At 47.7% G+C, this 16533-nt stretch overlaps 1 protein-coding gene across 1 annotated transcript; it reads right to left on the reverse strand.

Annotated features, from left to right (window-relative positions):
- Positions 1-1900: 1900 nt before the first annotated feature.
- On the reverse strand, positions 1901-3290 carry SOX3 (SRY-box transcription factor 3). The gene has a single exon (XM_080652507.1). It carries the CDS (start codon positions 3273-3275, stop codon positions 1938-1940), a length of 1338 nt encoding a protein of 445 aa, XP_080508633.1. The 5' UTR covers positions 3276-3290; the 3' UTR covers positions 1901-1937.
- Between the last annotated feature and the right edge of the window lie 13243 nt (positions 3291-16533).

Raw genomic sequence — 16533 nt, forward strand, 5'->3', positions numbered from 1 at the left:
GAGGAGGGATGGCGCTACTGATCCTGGGAGACCGGACTTCTCTCTTAGAGGCATGGTAAGCTTAGTCTTCAGGATCCTCAGTGATGTGTAAAAAGCTGGAATGACCCCTGAAGTTGTTGAAAGCCCCTTCCCCTCCCCCTGAAACCCGCCCCAGCCAGCAGGTGAAAGGCTGGCCCGCACAAAGAAGCAGGTTGAAAATGTGGAATTCGAACCAATTTACGGGAGATTGTCGCCCAGATTCCCAGCAGACCTCAAGCAAACAAACCTGTGGCCAGGAGTAGATGAGGTTAAAAACAGTGTACTAGGCCAAGCATATTGGAAAGTCCTACTTTTAGTTATACTGGGATAGCAAAGTAACAGGATTAAAGGGATTAAGGAAATCACCTCAAACAGCTGAGAAGGCAGTAAAAAAAAACAACAACACTGGTTCTATTTGTTTTCTTCCTAGACTCCATACAGATACACTGGGGCCGTGTGGCCAGAGCGAAACGAAAGGGCTTTCAGGGGACACAGCAGCATGGCCAAGGGTCAGGGATTGAGGGAAGTCGGTGGGGGAGGAGTAGAAAGTGGGCTTCAGGCTTGGAATGAGAGGGAGCCTCTTTTAGAAAATAAGTATGTGGACTGGGTTGACAAGTCAAAAAGAAAAGGCCATTTGGAGTTTTAGAGATCCTTTAGATCTTTTTTTTCGAGATCTAACATGCACTTTGAAAAACCAAACCTTCTGTTCTTTGAATGCTGGTTCTCCAACTTCTGTCACCACGGTTGAAATATATTTATTTCCTCATAGGGATTCCTGTAATCTATTTATTTTTAATAAGATAATTGAGATTTCTGAAGGGTTTTCGTTTTGTAAATATTTCAGCTCGGCTCAAGTGTCTTCTCGACCCAGTGCACAAAGGTAAAGGTGCCCCTTTTTTTGCCGGTTCCATTGGCCTCTCAGAGCTATCAACAAGTGCGTGGCCGCGGGAAGTTCGCTTCAGCTACACTGTCGGGCTCCCAGGAAGACAAACTACTTTCTCCTCAGAGTTTCAGTTGAAAATATTGGCAGCTGCTGTATTTTAGTTTACCAGTAGTTAAAAAGAAACCATTTCAGATCACTCATCGTCCCCCAGGTGCCTCCTACCCCCAATACAGGACCCGGGTTGCAATATCCCAACCCGCATCTAAAGTTTCAGGCTCATAAAATTATCAGGACTCCATTATGTTGGTTATAAAATTTATTGATCTCTCATTTAAGAATTAAGAGTAAACCCTTGAAAAACATGAAACAAAATAACCCCTTCCCCACAACACAAACGAAATCCGAAAACATTATCGCGACAAAGTATCAAATATTGATCACGGCAGAAATCACAACGCAACAAACTAAATGAGGACTGGGCAAGCAGTCCTGTGGCCAAGGACTGCGAGGCGGGAGACACACGCACACTTGGCTATAAATTAACATTGGATTTAGCTGCCGCGCCCCTCCGCGTGGTCAGCCCCCCAAAACCCATAAGGAAAACAGATGCAACGAGACTGGAGGAGGGAGCGTTGCAGGTTTCAGGCCAGCTTCACTGGAGAGTACGAGTACAGTTTCTCCCGTTCACTCACTCCATGACTAACAGCAAACTAAGGAGACAACATTTTCAAATGCAACCGGAAAACCCGGGAACCCCGGAGGATGAGGGGGGCTGCTTTTTCTTTGCGAACATCACAGCGATTCCAGCCTACAAAACGGGAGGAAAGGGAAGTCGAGCTCTAGAAAGTCCTATCTTAGCTGCTCCGGACTTCTTTTGCTTTTGTACAAAACCGGACAGCTATGGCAAAACTTTCTGTCCTCCCCTTCACAGGTACAAGGCAACAGACCCAGGCAAGCAAAGCTAAACAACAAGGCGTCCCAACTTGGGGGTGCGGGGTGGGGTGGGGGTGCAGGGGCGGCGAGCGCAGGGCGGCTCTCAGATGTGGGTCAGAGGCACGGTTCCGTTGACGGCAGTCCCCGCGCCCTGGTAGTGCTGGTGTACGGTGTGCAGGCGGCCGCCTGGCAGCGGCGAGGCAGCGTCAGCTGCGTCTCCGCCGGGTGGCAGGTACATGCTTATCATGTCGCGCAGGTCTCCGAGGCACGCGCGCTGCGAGTGCGAGGTGATGGCGGGTGGAGGTGAGCTGGGCTCCGTCTTCACCACTGTGCCCATGGGACCCAGGCTCATGGCGGCGGCGGCGGCGGCGGCGGCTGCAGCGGTGGCGGGCTGCTGCCCGTAGGCTGCTGCTGCTGCGGCGGCGGCGGCTGAGGGCGCCATGCCCCCGTAGCCCGAGGCGGCCGCGGCGGCAGCGGCCGCGTTCATGTAGCTCTGGGCCCCTGGTGGCATCATGGGGCTGTACTGCAGGCCTGCCATATCGTAGCGGTGCATCTGAGGCAACGCGGGCGGCGGCGGGCTGCTCATGGTGGTCGGCTGCGCGTAGCCCAGCTGCTCCTGCACCAGCGAGTACGCGCCGTTGGCCCATCCGTTCACGTGTGTGTACGTGTCCAGGCGCTGGCCCACGCCCACCGGGTTGCTGGCGGCTGCGGCGGCTGCGGCGGCAGCGGCGGCGGCAGCAGCGCCGGGGGGCAGGAGGCCACCGGGCAAGGAGTACTTGTCCTTCTTGAGCAAAGTCTTGGTCTTGCGACGTGGCCGGTACTTATAGTCCGGGTACTCTTTCATGTGCACAGCGCGCAGTCGCTTGGCCTCGTCGATGAACGGCCGCTTCTCGGCGTCGGTCAGCAGTTTCCAGTCGGCGCCCAAGCGCTTGCTGATCTCAGAGTTGTGCATCTTGGGGTTCTCCAAGGCCATCTTGCGCCGCTGCCCGCGGGACCACACCATGAAGGCGTTCATGGGCCTCTTCACGCGGTCCTGATCACTGCCCCCGCCACCGCCACTCGCGCCGCCACCGCTGCCTCCGCCTGCATTCGCACTGCTGGCTGCGTTCGAGCTGCTCTTGCCTGCACCGCCTGGGGCTGTGGGGCCACCAGCTCCTGTCCCTGGAGTGGATGGCCCCACAGGGTTCTTGAGTTCAGTCTCCAGAAGGCTGTACATAGCCGGAGCGGGAAGAAGGTGCGCCAGAGTGGCGGGAGGAGAAGGCGCTCTGGGGGCTGGAGCGGCCACGGTAAAAAGGCCTGGGGGCTCCGTCGGAGGGGCACTTGGGGGCCGGTGGGCCAGCGGGTCGGGAGGGAAGGATAGGCTTGCTGAAGCGCTCCGCGCCAGGTCTACAGGCACCCGCAGGCCACTCTCACCTGATGCGTCGCCTGGAGCTGGTCGCATTCGCGGTCTGGCCGGGCAATCGCCAGGCCCCTTATATACCCTGCTCCATTCCCCTAGGGTTGGGCTCGGTCCACCCCTCGCCTGCGGGAGCCCCCGTGATTGACAGGTTTGCAGTGATGCACTCTGGCCAATCACCACGGAGCCCCTGATCGTCCCCCACAGGAAAAAAAGTTCGGGGAGCCCTTTCGTTCACCTCCACGCCCCTCTTGGGCCCGGTGACGTGATGAGAGTTATTCAGGAGGCGGGAGTCTCGGAGAGCCACTCAGAGACCACCAATTAGGGTCTCAAAAAGTTTGAAAGAACGAAACTCTAGGAGGTGACAGAGGGGGAGGGGACGCAAGAGCAGGATTGGGGGAAGAGGGGACAGAAGGGCGCCCATGGGGTTCAATCAACAACTTTGCAGCCCTATCCAGGACCACCGGTGACAGGGGCCACCGTGCAAAGCTTTGCGCTGTCTGCGCAAAGGTCCTCAAACCGCTTCTGCTGCCAGTGTTTGGACACTGGGCATCGCCAGCATCCTGGCGAGCTTGGAGCTCAGGGTGCAAACGAGCTACGCTGGACTGTGGCTCTGAGAAGCCCGCGCTGGAATCAGCCCCTGTCCAAGCGGACAGAGCAGGGGTCAGGAACCCGTGCACGGGAGACAGGCTTCGGGACCGCGGAGCGCACAGCCTCTGTGAGACTCAGCGAAGGTTGGTTGTGAATGAGAGCAGACAGCTGCAAGCGCAGGGCCCAGTGGCTCACAGGCAGTGGTGTGGGTGGGGGCAGAGGGGGTGTACTGGCTTTGGCTCTCTCGCTCCAGGCCCCCGCTTAGCGGCCCCTTTTTGTCTCTGTTCTCTGGCCATTTCGGTTTTCCAGTCCGATGCCCCTTAGGGGGAGGGTCAGGCCCCTTGGAAAATCCGTTTTCATGGCAACACCGAGCCTCTCCAAGTGAAAGAAAAGTTTCTTGGAGGGGGGGGGGGGGGACGGTGGCCGGAGAGGAGCTGAGGAGGTCTTCAGACGGACCACAGGGCCCACTCCACTGGCCGCGCACCTGCCAGGACCACTGACTACTGCTGTCGCCGCGCAGCCATGCCGCCTTCCCGGGAAGCGGACTCTGCTAACGGAATCCATCCTTCTCCTTTTTTGTTTTATAGCCTTCTTGACCGGAACTTCTAGACTCGGAGCGGGACACTCACCCGTTTATCGGGTTGTCTGCCAAAAAGTATTGGCCCCAACAATTGCCTCTGCCAACCCAAGCAAGTGGCACAGATTTTGAAACTCCCTGCGCAGCCCTAGGCGACGAGTGGAAAGGAGAAACCAACTGGGCAGAAGTGGCAGAAACTGAAATAAGGTGTCCGCACATTGTGGGCGCCCCTCCCCCGCCCTAGCCTGTGGAAAGGTGGGGAACTAAAAAGAAAGACTTAAATCCAAAGTGTGAAACAGAAACAAAAAAACCCCAGGCTTTTAGTGTCTTAGCGCTAATTCAAGACCAGGTGATCCCCCACCGCCCGCCTGCACGCCCTTGGGAGTTTCCCCCTTTCCTGCATGAATTGCAGGCCAGCCCCCTCTGGGGCTGGCAGACCGCTGGCACCAGAATCCTGGCTCCCTCCTGGCATTATCTCCTGGAAGCTTGGGTCTTGAAACTTGCCCCTTAAGTCTGGGTTCCATCTGGTCCAGGTCTTCTTGTTCATCAGGACGGAAGGAAGCAAAGGTCCACAGCCAAAGGCTGCGATCATTTGAATGGGTGTACGGATATAGGGTTTTAAAGTAAACTATCTGGAATGGTTCTGTGTGTGTGTGGTGTGTGTGTGTGTGTGTGTGTGTGTGTGTGCGCGCGCGCGCGCTCGCGCGCCCGCGTTTGTGTGCAGGCACGCAAGCACGTGCATGGGTGTGCACACTCAAGCTGACACTGAGTGAAAGGCGCGTCTCAGAAAACCGAATGATTCCGCAATCCCCACCTGCACCTGTCTTCTGACAATAAAGTTTTCCTAGGCAAACCCACTTGTCTTGCCCTCTTGCCGCCTTTTTCAGATGCCCTCTTGGGTTCTCTGGGCCTCCTAGGCTGTTGCTAAGTGAAGCGCGTTTTAGGAAACCACCCAACCGACGCGGGCCTGGCGTTCAGTAGCCTAACAGATGTCAGGATTCCTTCCAAGTTTGAGGACTCCGTTGTGGCGACAGCGCCTGGGCTTCATATTTATTTCCCCAGGCAAGGGATGCGGTATTGGGACTGAACTCCTCTCAGCAGCAGATTATCTGGCGATCTAGTCACTGCCACCAGCCATTTGTCGTTTGATCGTGCCTTGCCCAAGGCTTAGGTGAGCTCATTTGCACGCTACATCCTTCTGCCACATTCATGGCAGTCTTTTGCCAGGTCCGACACCCTCTGCCACACTCCTGGCTTCCTTCGGAGGCCGTCATAAAACCTGTCTCTGCCTGGAGACTCTGGAATGGTCTGCGCAGCCACAAGTAAGAGTCAAATCGAATTTCCTTCGAAACATTTCCCAGGAAACGTCCTCAACCCAAACTAGCATTTCAATAGCCAAACAAGGTTATGGTTGCGAGGCTTGGGGAGATGGGGGAAGGCTGGAAGGAAACTGTTCTCTTGGCCCACCAGCATTTCAGCCACAGGCACCAGCCCAGAGGCGCGACCTTCGCTGAGGGTCAGGAGAAGTGTCGGTTCAGCAGGGAGCGGGGAGGCACGGGGACCTATGGAGCACCAACTAGTGTCTCCGACATGCACCCTGCACCCAGCGAAGAAAGCAGAGGGACACTACGGGATCCAGGACCAGTCTTTTCCAACCTTTCCTAGAGAGCGTGCTCGGCAGCTCTCTCGCTCTTCAGGACCTCCAGGAGCCAGTGGGCAGCATAGAGTCCTAGGCACCAGGCTGGGACCTGGCCAAGCGCCCCTTCTGATCCTGCTCCCCCTCCCCCCCACCCACCCCTTCAGCCCAAGAGAGCGCAGGTTCCCTCCAACAGGGGCTGGGCCTGGGGTTTCCAGGACCCAGGGCGCGGCAACAGCGCCGTTTGTTGGCTTCTGTTGGAAACTTCACCCAGAGGTGCCCCTTCCAGCACTCCCGGACTTGGAGATCGCCACACTGCAGAGAGAGGTAGTTGGCTTTGCCCCAGGACATAAATGCTCATCATCAGAGGGAGGGATATCGCAAAACTCGGGGGGCCGAGGTTTCAGCGTGGTTGGCCCTGCGGGCTCCAGGTGCATAGGGCGCCCCCATTCTGCCTTCCTCCCGTTTCAAGCCTTGGCAGAAATCAGGTACCCAAGGGCTTCCTATGTGCAAAGCACACTTTTAGCAGCTGTGCCTCATAGCTACTGGTAGAGAGCAGAGCAGGAAAGTGGTTGTCCTACCACTGGTGGGGAGGTGCCCTCTGTTGATACTTTCTCAGCAACTGCTCATGGGGGACCTTTCTCAGATTCTCCTGCTGGATTATGTCCCAAACTCTTAGAGGAGATGGCCTTTGCGTGCTGAGTGGAATAGGGTGGATGTGTGTTGCTGCCTGCTGAGATCTAACCTTAGGGTGGAGAGATCGCCTTTTCAAGTGCATTGGAACCAAGAGAGATCTGGCTTAGAGTAAATTCGAAAAACTTACCCTGGAGAGTCTCTGAAATGCTTTGCTTTATAGCAGAAATAATTTTTTTTCTTATCTAAAGGCAGTAATGCCTATTTCTTCCTTGAGAACATCCTTGGACTATTTACTCTGGCTCCTAGCCAAGATTGTATATTTAGGCCAAAGATTGAAGGCCTTACTCAAGAAATCAGAGGTGGAGGTCTGTTGCAGAACCAACCTTCTCTTGTAAGAAGTCAGAAAGGTCACCAACACTTTAACAGGGTGAAGGAGACAGCTCCTTCTAGTTCTCAGAGCATTCAGTTTGCTCTCCCTCCCTCAACACACAGCACCACCCTCCTCCCCCATCCCACCCTCAATGAAACTCATTACAGGTTTGGGAAGGAGCTGAAGACCCTAGTCTGGCTGGTGCTGGTTGCAAATAATTACCTAGTTGATGCTCTCTTAAGAAATGTTACTAGGAGCTATTAAAGTGTGTGATGACATGGTCCATGAGGCACTAAAAAGTCTCTTTTGGGAAGTACAATTGTATTCTGTTGCATTTTGGTGTAGCTCTTTTTGGGAGGAAGGGAGCACTTTTACAAGTGAATTTCTCAATTTGATTCACTTGGTTAGGTGATCTGTTCCTGGTAGATAACTGGGAATCCTGGTGGCCCACACCTTGGAGCTTAGTTGCTAAGATTCCTTTCACAGACAGGGTATTAAGATACTCATAACCAGCTCTTGTTTTCCTAGGTGCGGGGCGACTAGGAGGAAATTGACAGTATTTGCCTTCAGAGCTCTCTTGCCTTCCTCACAACCCAAATACAACCCCGACACTGCCACCTCCCTGGAGGAAGGAAGGCTCTACCAGGAACTGGGTCCCACTTCCAGGGGGTCTTCCGGGTCACGATCCTCGACTTCTTTGTCTCCCTCTCCTCCCCAACACCCGTCCCTCCCCTCCCCACAACTCTCCAAGTTGACAAACAGCTCACCTCTGGGGAACATCCTCCCCTGGAATTCGGCACCCTACCGCTAGGCCTGCCTTTCCATTTGGGACTGTAGCCTTTTCCTCTTCCTACTGTGGCTGCAATAACATAACCCTCAACAGCGCCAAAGTGGCTTGCCAGAAGCCCTGGCCAGGAAGATCATCTAAAAATCGTTATAGTATGTAATGTTGTTTGAATTATTTCATGTCCTCACAATTCAGACAGCGGGAGTGTGGGGAGGGCGGAGGGAGAGTGCTGGAAGGGAGCAAAGGTCCAGCTGGCCTAGCAGTGCCCCCGTGCCCCCCAGGGAAGGATACTTGTAAGATCACGTGACCTCTAGGCACCTGCAGTGTGACCAGGCACGACCATTGGTCCTGGGCTCCAGAGGGCGGCTCAAGGCTGGGGAGAGCCTCCTCCAGGAACAAATTTTAAACTTCAAGGCAGCATCCTCCCCACCCCTTCTTCTTTTTTTTGAATCACTCTTTTTCGTTTTCTTTTAAGAGAGTGGAGAGCCACTGAATTCGATGCGTGGAATATCTATGTTTGTTTGTTTTTTGTTTTGTTTTGTTTTGTTTTTTTTGTTTTTGCCGCTTTTCGGCCATCATTTATTTTATTTTGCTAAATCTTTGTCATACACCTACTGTGTGCTGTGTTAGGCTCCAGGTACGGCATGAGACCCCGCTCCTTCACATTCCGCAGCAGAAGTGGGCGGGGGGGGGGGGGAGGAGAGGCAAGGGAAAGCTCAGGAAGGCGGGGGACTGGGGTGCTGCGGCTGGCAGGGGCCAAGCGGGTTCGCAGCCGCGCGCGCTTTTCCCGGCTGCGAGGAGCAGGGCAGCGGCGCCCGCAGGATGCTCGGGTTTCTGGAGCCCCAGCCGCCGCGCGCCCCTGCACGGCTCTCTGAGTGGCTGGCAAGCGGGCCTCTGGGGATGCTGCTCTCGACGGAGAGCTGGACAGAGGACGCAGCCAGGGAATAGCTGCCCTGCCGGCGCTTGCCAGGCACCGAGGATGCCTATCCTCAGGCCGACCCTTTCTGCACAGGTCATGACCAGAAGGTGAGACAAAGCGAGGTCTGTCCGGAGGCCTAGCTGCGCTGTCGTTTGGGCGCCTAGGCAGCGATCACCCCAATTTCATTTATCCGTCGCCAGGTTATGACCTCGAAGCTTTGCTAATGTGATGTTTATGTAATTAACACCGCTTCCCCCTTTTTTGAACATATTTCCTCCCCCAGCACAGCCAAGCTTTCATTTGAAAACGCTACAGGAAGAACGTTAAATACCCCTTTTTAATGGGAAAAAAAAACTGCCCCTTTTGTGGAATGGTTTCTTTACAAAGCCAATAACCAATCTTATTTTCTAGTTCCAATGGCTCTCCCTTTATGAGTTATATTATTAAAGAAATTCGACACTAATTGTGCCGATTTAACTTGTTAATTAGTTCCAAATAAACTATTCATTAGTGGTAAAATAAAATAAAACCCATGTGCCTAGATATGATTCCACATTCACATATTGTAGTGTCTGCATAGCATAGGCATACTAAATTAAGATCCTAAAAGATTTCTCCTCAGGATAAATAATTAAAATATATTCTACTTTAATTGACATTATAGAGGACATAAATGAGGTTTTCCTTTTAGAAAGAAATAGCCATTTCTAAATAAAGCTTGCAGTCTGGAGAATGGAGGCTTCAGCCAAATGAATAGTCATTACTACCTTTTCAACGACGTGGGCCTTTTGATCAGAAAAGAAATTAGCTCTAAAAACAGACAATGGAAGCCTGCCCTGCAATAGGAAGAAAATTATACGGCCAAGGCTCTTCACAACACCTATTTCTATAAACCATAGAGCTCCTTGCTTTTCAATTACAGCTGTTCATTTCATATAAGGAAAGGGGAAAAACAGGCCCCTAATGTAAACTCGCTTTTACCATAAAGCCTGGCTCCTGGCGCACAGCCAGGCTGACTACTTACTATTGTTTTTAGTCCTCTCATCAATTAGCTAATACTATATATTTTAAATGACTCTGAGGGTATTCACAGACTCCCTCCCCTCTTCCACACCCAGACAAAACCCAAGCTGGACTCCCATGAAAGGACTACCATTCTGTGCACAGACACTTACATGTATAAAGTTTAATGTTTTTATTGTTCCCCAGAGAAAAACCATATTGAAAATCATGCTTTTTTTTTTCTATATATATTTCTTAGACCATTATTGAAAGACCCAGATGAGGTGATGACAGGGGAGGGACATAAATGAGCAGCTTTCAGTATTGTTTCTAATTGTTCACAGAGATAAATCCATCTCCAGATAATTTTTATGTGCCCTTTAGACCATAATTTGGCTTACATATCTTTGTGTTTTAAAAATATGAATTTTGAAATTTGCTAATCCCATTGGATTGGTGTCATTAGAGATAATTTCATTTTTTAAAAAAATGAATAACTCTTCACCATTTTGGTGAAATTAGCTTCTAAGAAGAAAAAAATCCTGTTTGTATTGTGAGCTGGAAAATAAAACCTTCAACATACATAAAGCAATAATATGAGAAAAATATTCAGTGATTACCAGAGTGTCATAGTAAGCCATTAGATACCTGTTCTAGAAACATCAAAATAGAGTTATAGGCTGGGAAAGCTTTGCTTCCTTTGAAAGTAGAATACTTACTTATCTATCTGATCTTTATAAATCACTACAAAAATTAGAGGAACTAAACAATAGTACAGTCCTATAGAGTTGGCCTGAGAATTTAATCATTGGAGTTGTGCTAGTAAAAGGACTTAGAATCATTTTAAAAAATCAATTAAAGTTATTTGATTTAGCTCTGGAGGTGTGGCTTGGTCAGGTATTGTCTCATGCCCCCAAAGGTTGCCAGTTTGATTCCCAGTTAGGACACATACCCATTTTGGGGCTCAATGCCTGGTGGGGGTGTGCAGGAGGCAGGGGTCCATGCTTCTGCTTTCTCATGGATGTTTCTCTCTATTTCCCTCTCCCTTCTTCTTTCTCTACCTCTCCCTTCCTCTCTCTCCCAAATCAATTTTAAAATTCTTTTTTAAAAAGATTGGATTTATTCACTATTAAATAAAAACATTTTACACAACTATAAAACAATAAAATAATAACCATGGATTTGTCCTTCAGATTTGTCATGCTCTTTATTCTTTAAACAACTTCCATCTTAGGAGGAAGGAATGGACAAGAGTAAAGCCATTATGATGGCTGCTTAAACTGCTGCTAAAGAACAATGACAAAGAATTGTTTCCAAAATGGTTCTTAGGCTCCTGTTTTCATCATGCATTCCTTGTTGAGGATGTTTCCATTTGGGGGCTTCCTAACATATTTTTGATATGCAGTAAATTAGTATGCTTCCCTTTTTGCTATTGAGCATTAATATCTTTGCTGTTTTATTCCAATAGATGTCAGAGTAAAGTTACCAAAAACATTTTGCCAAAGAGCACAGAATTACCACATCCACAATAAAGTTCCTTGATTCTCTCTTAGGTTGCTACAATACAGAATGCAGTTTTACCAATACGCAAGTATGAGACTGTTGCTCTGGTCTATTGCCTGTTTTCAGAAAGTATTCTACAGGAGTTGGGGGAAACTGCCACCTTTCCAAAGTGAGGTTTAGTACCAGAGGTCAGCAAAGTGCAGTTGCAGATCAGTAACCTGGAAGTTATTCAGACTGACTGGGAGCTGCATGAGTATTTTGTTTGGTCTGATTTTATTACAGCACTTAACTTTCAAGTTGGAAGGAGGAATCAGGTATGTGATGTGGGCAGTTGAATTGAAATTTGGGAAGAGTACCAAAACTGGTAGCAAAGAGACACAAATCTTTAATTGGAGCTTTGGAAGGGGACAATATATCCAGTAGAAGATTAGAAATAAATGTTTCTCAGGATGTTGACATGAAATGGTGCCCAGGTGTTTATACTATATTTATAAATTGGGCAAGTTTTTTTGAAGTATAATTGGCATATAACATATTAGTTTCAGGTGTACAATATTCCATATTTGTTTATATTTTGAAATTATCACCAGAATAAGTCTAGTTTACATCCATACCACACATAGTTACACATTTATTTTTCTTGTAATGTATACTTTTAAAATCTATTCACTTAGCAACTTAACTATATTGGGCAAGTTTTAAAATCTCCTTGAAATTCAATTTTCTCATCTGAACGAGGTGGATAACCTGGCCTTCACTGGATTAGGATGGAAACACAATGAGGTAATATAGCTGAAAGCACCTGGCACTCTATTTAGCACAGAGCATACTCAATTAAGGGTTGTCTTGTTTTCAACTAGGCTTTCTTTTTCACCTAAAACAGGGTTGAAAATTCCTTTAGTGTGGGAGAGAAGGGGCCATGTCTCTTTTCTTACCCCTTACATGGCTATGCACAGATGTTTGTGGAATGAATCATAGTCCTTGAGAAAGTCCTTTTGGAAGAAAGAAAAAATGAACTAATTACTCCATCGTTCCAATTTTGTATCACACTCTCCACATTCAGCAAGTCACTTGAGATTGTTTCTGTCAAGGCTCTCTAGAAAGCACTTATTGAGGTGCCCCTTGTGTTTAGGTCTGAGATAACATAAAATATCCTTTAAAATAGAGACATGCTTGCTGTTAAATATATATAATTCATGCCATATGAATCTTAAATCCTTTATTTTTTTCTTTAAATGTAAGTTTTATTTCTTTCTTTCAGAGCTCAGTAGAAAGTATATTCTTTCTACAGATTGTATCAGGAGTCATGTTGGATTAGGAGCAAAGTCTTGTTCAGATTTCATAACTTTCATGTTTACTCTGAGGTCTCAGAAATAGGCACAATTAACCAAGCCAAATTAAAAAAAAAGTCATATTAATCACCTGCAGAGATTAAAGTCTTATTGTTCTTCACAGTCTTTTAAAAAGACTTAGAAAATTATAAAACCATTTTAAAATAAAGTAGAGAGAGGTCAGTTCAGATTGAGCAATTCTGTGGTAAGTCTGTGTCATTGCATTTGAAGGAAAATATCTAACATGAAACTTAGACTCCTAGATGAAATTTTTGCTGAAAAACTAGGCAGGGCTCTGATGCATAAAAATGCAGCACAGTGGGAGAGAACCAAGATAGCAGCATAGGTAAACACCTGTACTTGCTGCCTCCCACAACCACATAAAAATTACAACTAAAATACATAACAACTATCATCCAGGACCAAGGGATAACTGGCTGAGTGAAAGTACTACAACTAGAGAGGTAAAGAAGAAAGCACATTGAGAGTGGTAGGAGGTGCGGAGGTGCAGAATGGGCTGGCACCAGGGTGTGCCACTTTTTTAATCGGGAGGGAGATACAAGCTCCCACTTGCTCTGAGCTCCAGTGCAGGGCAAGACTCGGGGAGACCCAGACACATAGGGGGAGACCCAGACACATATGGGGAGAAACTGGACTGTCTGGCATTGGGGCAGGAATGCGGGGCGGCTTTCTTTCAGATGGAGGTGCTCACAAGGGTCATTGTTCCTGTACTGGGACCTCCCCAGTGCAGGGCTGACTGGCAGCCATTGCTGTTTGCTCTGCCCTGGAGATTCCCTGAGACCCCGCCTTACCCAGTTTACAACTCCACCCAAGCTGTGTGCAGCGGCTTTTGCATATGAATGGCCTGTCCTTTCTCAGCCTAAAACCTGTCAAACAAGCAGCAGCTGGGTCAGGGAACCCCAAAGCTATCAAAAGAAGGCCCAAGGCCAGAAACCAGCACCAGCCTGCCTTGCTTCACAGCTGGATCTCATCTGGGCACTTCCAAACATGATACAAAGAGGAGGAATCTGCAGATCTCTCTGTAGCTCCTGCTTGGTGGCCCCAGGCAGTAACTGACTTTGTACCTCTTTGGAGATCCAAGAGCCAGTGTACCCAGTGGTCAGTTGAGACCATACCAGATTACCACTCTTCACATCCATAAGTGACACACTCAAGGGGCAGACTCAGTGAGCACCAAAGCCCCACTGAAGCAAGTCCTGCCCCATAAGGGTGTCTCCTACTCAGCAGCTCTTCCATTGTAGACACAGCTGGTCCTCATAGCCAACTGGCCTGGAGGTCAACTCCTCCCAGTGATACCAACAGCAATCAAGGCTCAACTACAACAAGACTGTGCACACAGCCCACAAAGGGGTGCACCAAGAGTGTCCACCTCAGGTGACTGGAGAGACTGAGCCACTGGGCCCCATAGGACACCTACTACAGAAGGCCACTCTATCAACTCAAGGAGACTTAGCAGCTACCCAATACATAGAAACAAATACATGGAAGTAGCCAAAATGCAGAGACAAAGAAACATGTCACAAATGAAAGAAATGGAAGAAAGCTAACTACTGGATATAGAGTTCAAAACCACAGTTATGCCAAAACCGGTTTGGCTCAGTGGATAGAGCGTCGGCCTGCGGACTGAGGGGTCCCAGGTTCGATTCTGGTCAAGGGCATGTACCTTGGTTGTGGGCACATCCCAAGTGGGGGGTGTGCAGGAGGCAGCTGATCGATGTTTCTCTCTCATCGATGTTTCTAACTCTCTATCCCTCTCCCTTCCTCTCTGTAAAATATCAATAAAATATATTAAAAAAAAAACAAAAAAAACCCCCACAGTTATAAGGTTACTTAAGAATCTTCTAGAAACCTCTGAGGAACTTAGTGAGACCTTCAAGGATCTTAGAGAGAATGCAAAAAAAAAAAAAAAAAAAAAAGAAAAAGAAAAAAGAAAAAAGACCAGTCAGAAATTAAGCATACATAGACTGAAATAAAGAATAATATACAGAGATTCAACAGTAGACTAGAGGATCCCAAGAATCAAGTCAAAGATTTGAAATATGAGGAAGCAAAAAACACCCAACTGGAGGAGCAAAAAGAAAAAAGAATCCAAAAATATGAAGATAGTGTAAGGAGCCTCTCTGGGACAACTTCAAGTGTACCAACATTATAATTATGGGGGTGCCAGAAGAAGAGAGAGAGAAAGATATTGAAAACCTATTTGAAGAAATAATGACAGGAAACTTTCCCTACCTGGTGGAAGAAATAGACTTACAAGTCCAGGAAGCGCAGAGAACCCCAAACAAGAGGGATCCAAGGAGGACCACACCAAGACACATCATAATTAAAATGCCAAGGGCAAAAGACAAAGAGAGAATCTTGAAAGCAGCAAGAGAAAAACAGTTGGTTACCTACAAGGGAGTACCCATATGATTGTCATCTGATTTCTCAACAGAAACTATGCAGGCCAGAAGGGAGTGGCAAGAAATATTCAAAGTGATGAACAGCAAGAACCTACAACCAAGATTCCTCTACCCAGCAAAGCTATCATTTAGAATTGAAGGTCAGATAAAGAGTTTCATAGACAAGAAAAAGCTAAAGGAGTTCATCATCACCAAACCAGGATTATATGAAATACTGAAGGGTATTCTTTAAGAAGAGGAAGAAGAAGAAAAAGGTAAAGATAAAAAATTATGAACAACAAAGTGACAACAAATACATATCTATCAACAAGTGAATTTAAAAATCAAATGAATAAAAAATCTGATGAACAAAATAAAATGTAATAGAATCAGGGGCATGGAAATGGAGTGGACTGACAATTATAGAGGGGTGCGGGAAGGTGCGGGAAGAGACTGGACAAAGATCTTACATGCAGGTATGCAGTACTTATGGACCAGGACAGTGGGGTGGCCAGGGTCTGGTGTGGGGTGGGAATCTGGTGGAGGGGAGCTATGGGGGGAATAAAGAGGGACATCTGTAATAATCTGAACAATAAAGATTTTAAAAAATGCAGCACAGTGAAAAGTTTAAAAGCCCAGACCTGTCCTCTACCCTTCATTAAAATTACCTAACTTCTTTGAGCTTTATTTTCATCTATAAAAATGGGAATTAATGATATCCCTTAAGATGATTGTGGGAAATAAATGAGATTTTATAATAAAGTACTGAATACTGAACTCAGTGCCTGATATATAAAGTCATAGGATTTTGTAAATGTTAGGTCGTCATCATCATCATCATCATTATCATCATCTCCATAGAAACCTTTTGAGCTATGTAGCACAGATGGGGGCAAAGTTATTTATATTTTAACAGATAAGAAAATAAGCTTAGAAGAATTACGTGATTTGTCCAAAATAGTGGAGCTTATTGTTGGCAAAATCAGGCATGGAAAGGACCCCTCCTGACTCTTTGTCCAATTATCTTTCCACCAAAATATAGTTTGCTTGTACTTTGGCAATAAATGTATTTCTCATTGGGTTGCGTAGCCTACTATGTTATTGATACTATACCATATTGAGAAGCATGTAATTATTTCTTTCTATAGTTAAGTAAAGCCCCTAATGATACCCAGGTATCTTAAAGAACAGTGACAAATGGCAGATAAAAAATGAGGAGGGAGCCTAATCCCCTAGGTTGTTCCAACAGAGGAGGGCCAGAGATATTGCCAGTTCCCAAAATGCACCAATTATAAACATTAAAATTGACATTGAGCCATAGCTGGTTTGGCTCAGTGGATAGAGCGTCAGACTGAAGGGTCCCAGGTTCGATTCCGGTCAAGGGCATGTACCTTGGTTGCAGACACATCCCCAGTAGGGGGTGTGCAGGAGGCAGCTGATCGATGTTTCTCTCTCATCGATCTTTCTAACTCTCTATCCCTCTCCCTTCCTCTCTGTAAAAAAATCAATAAAATATATTTAAAAAAATAAAATAAAATTGACATTGAGT

This window comes from Plecotus auritus (genome assembly GCF_963455305.1).
Source record: "Plecotus auritus genome assembly, chromosome: X".
Lineage (NCBI taxonomy): Eukaryota > Metazoa > Chordata > Mammalia > Chiroptera > Vespertilionidae > Plecotus > Plecotus auritus.

Bases quoted from the DNA above. Each gene is read 5' to 3' on its own strand.
- SOX3 (XM_080652507.1), bottom strand. From the start codon at position 3,275: ATGCGACCAGCTCCAGGCGACGCATCAGGTGAGAGTGGCCTGCGGGTG.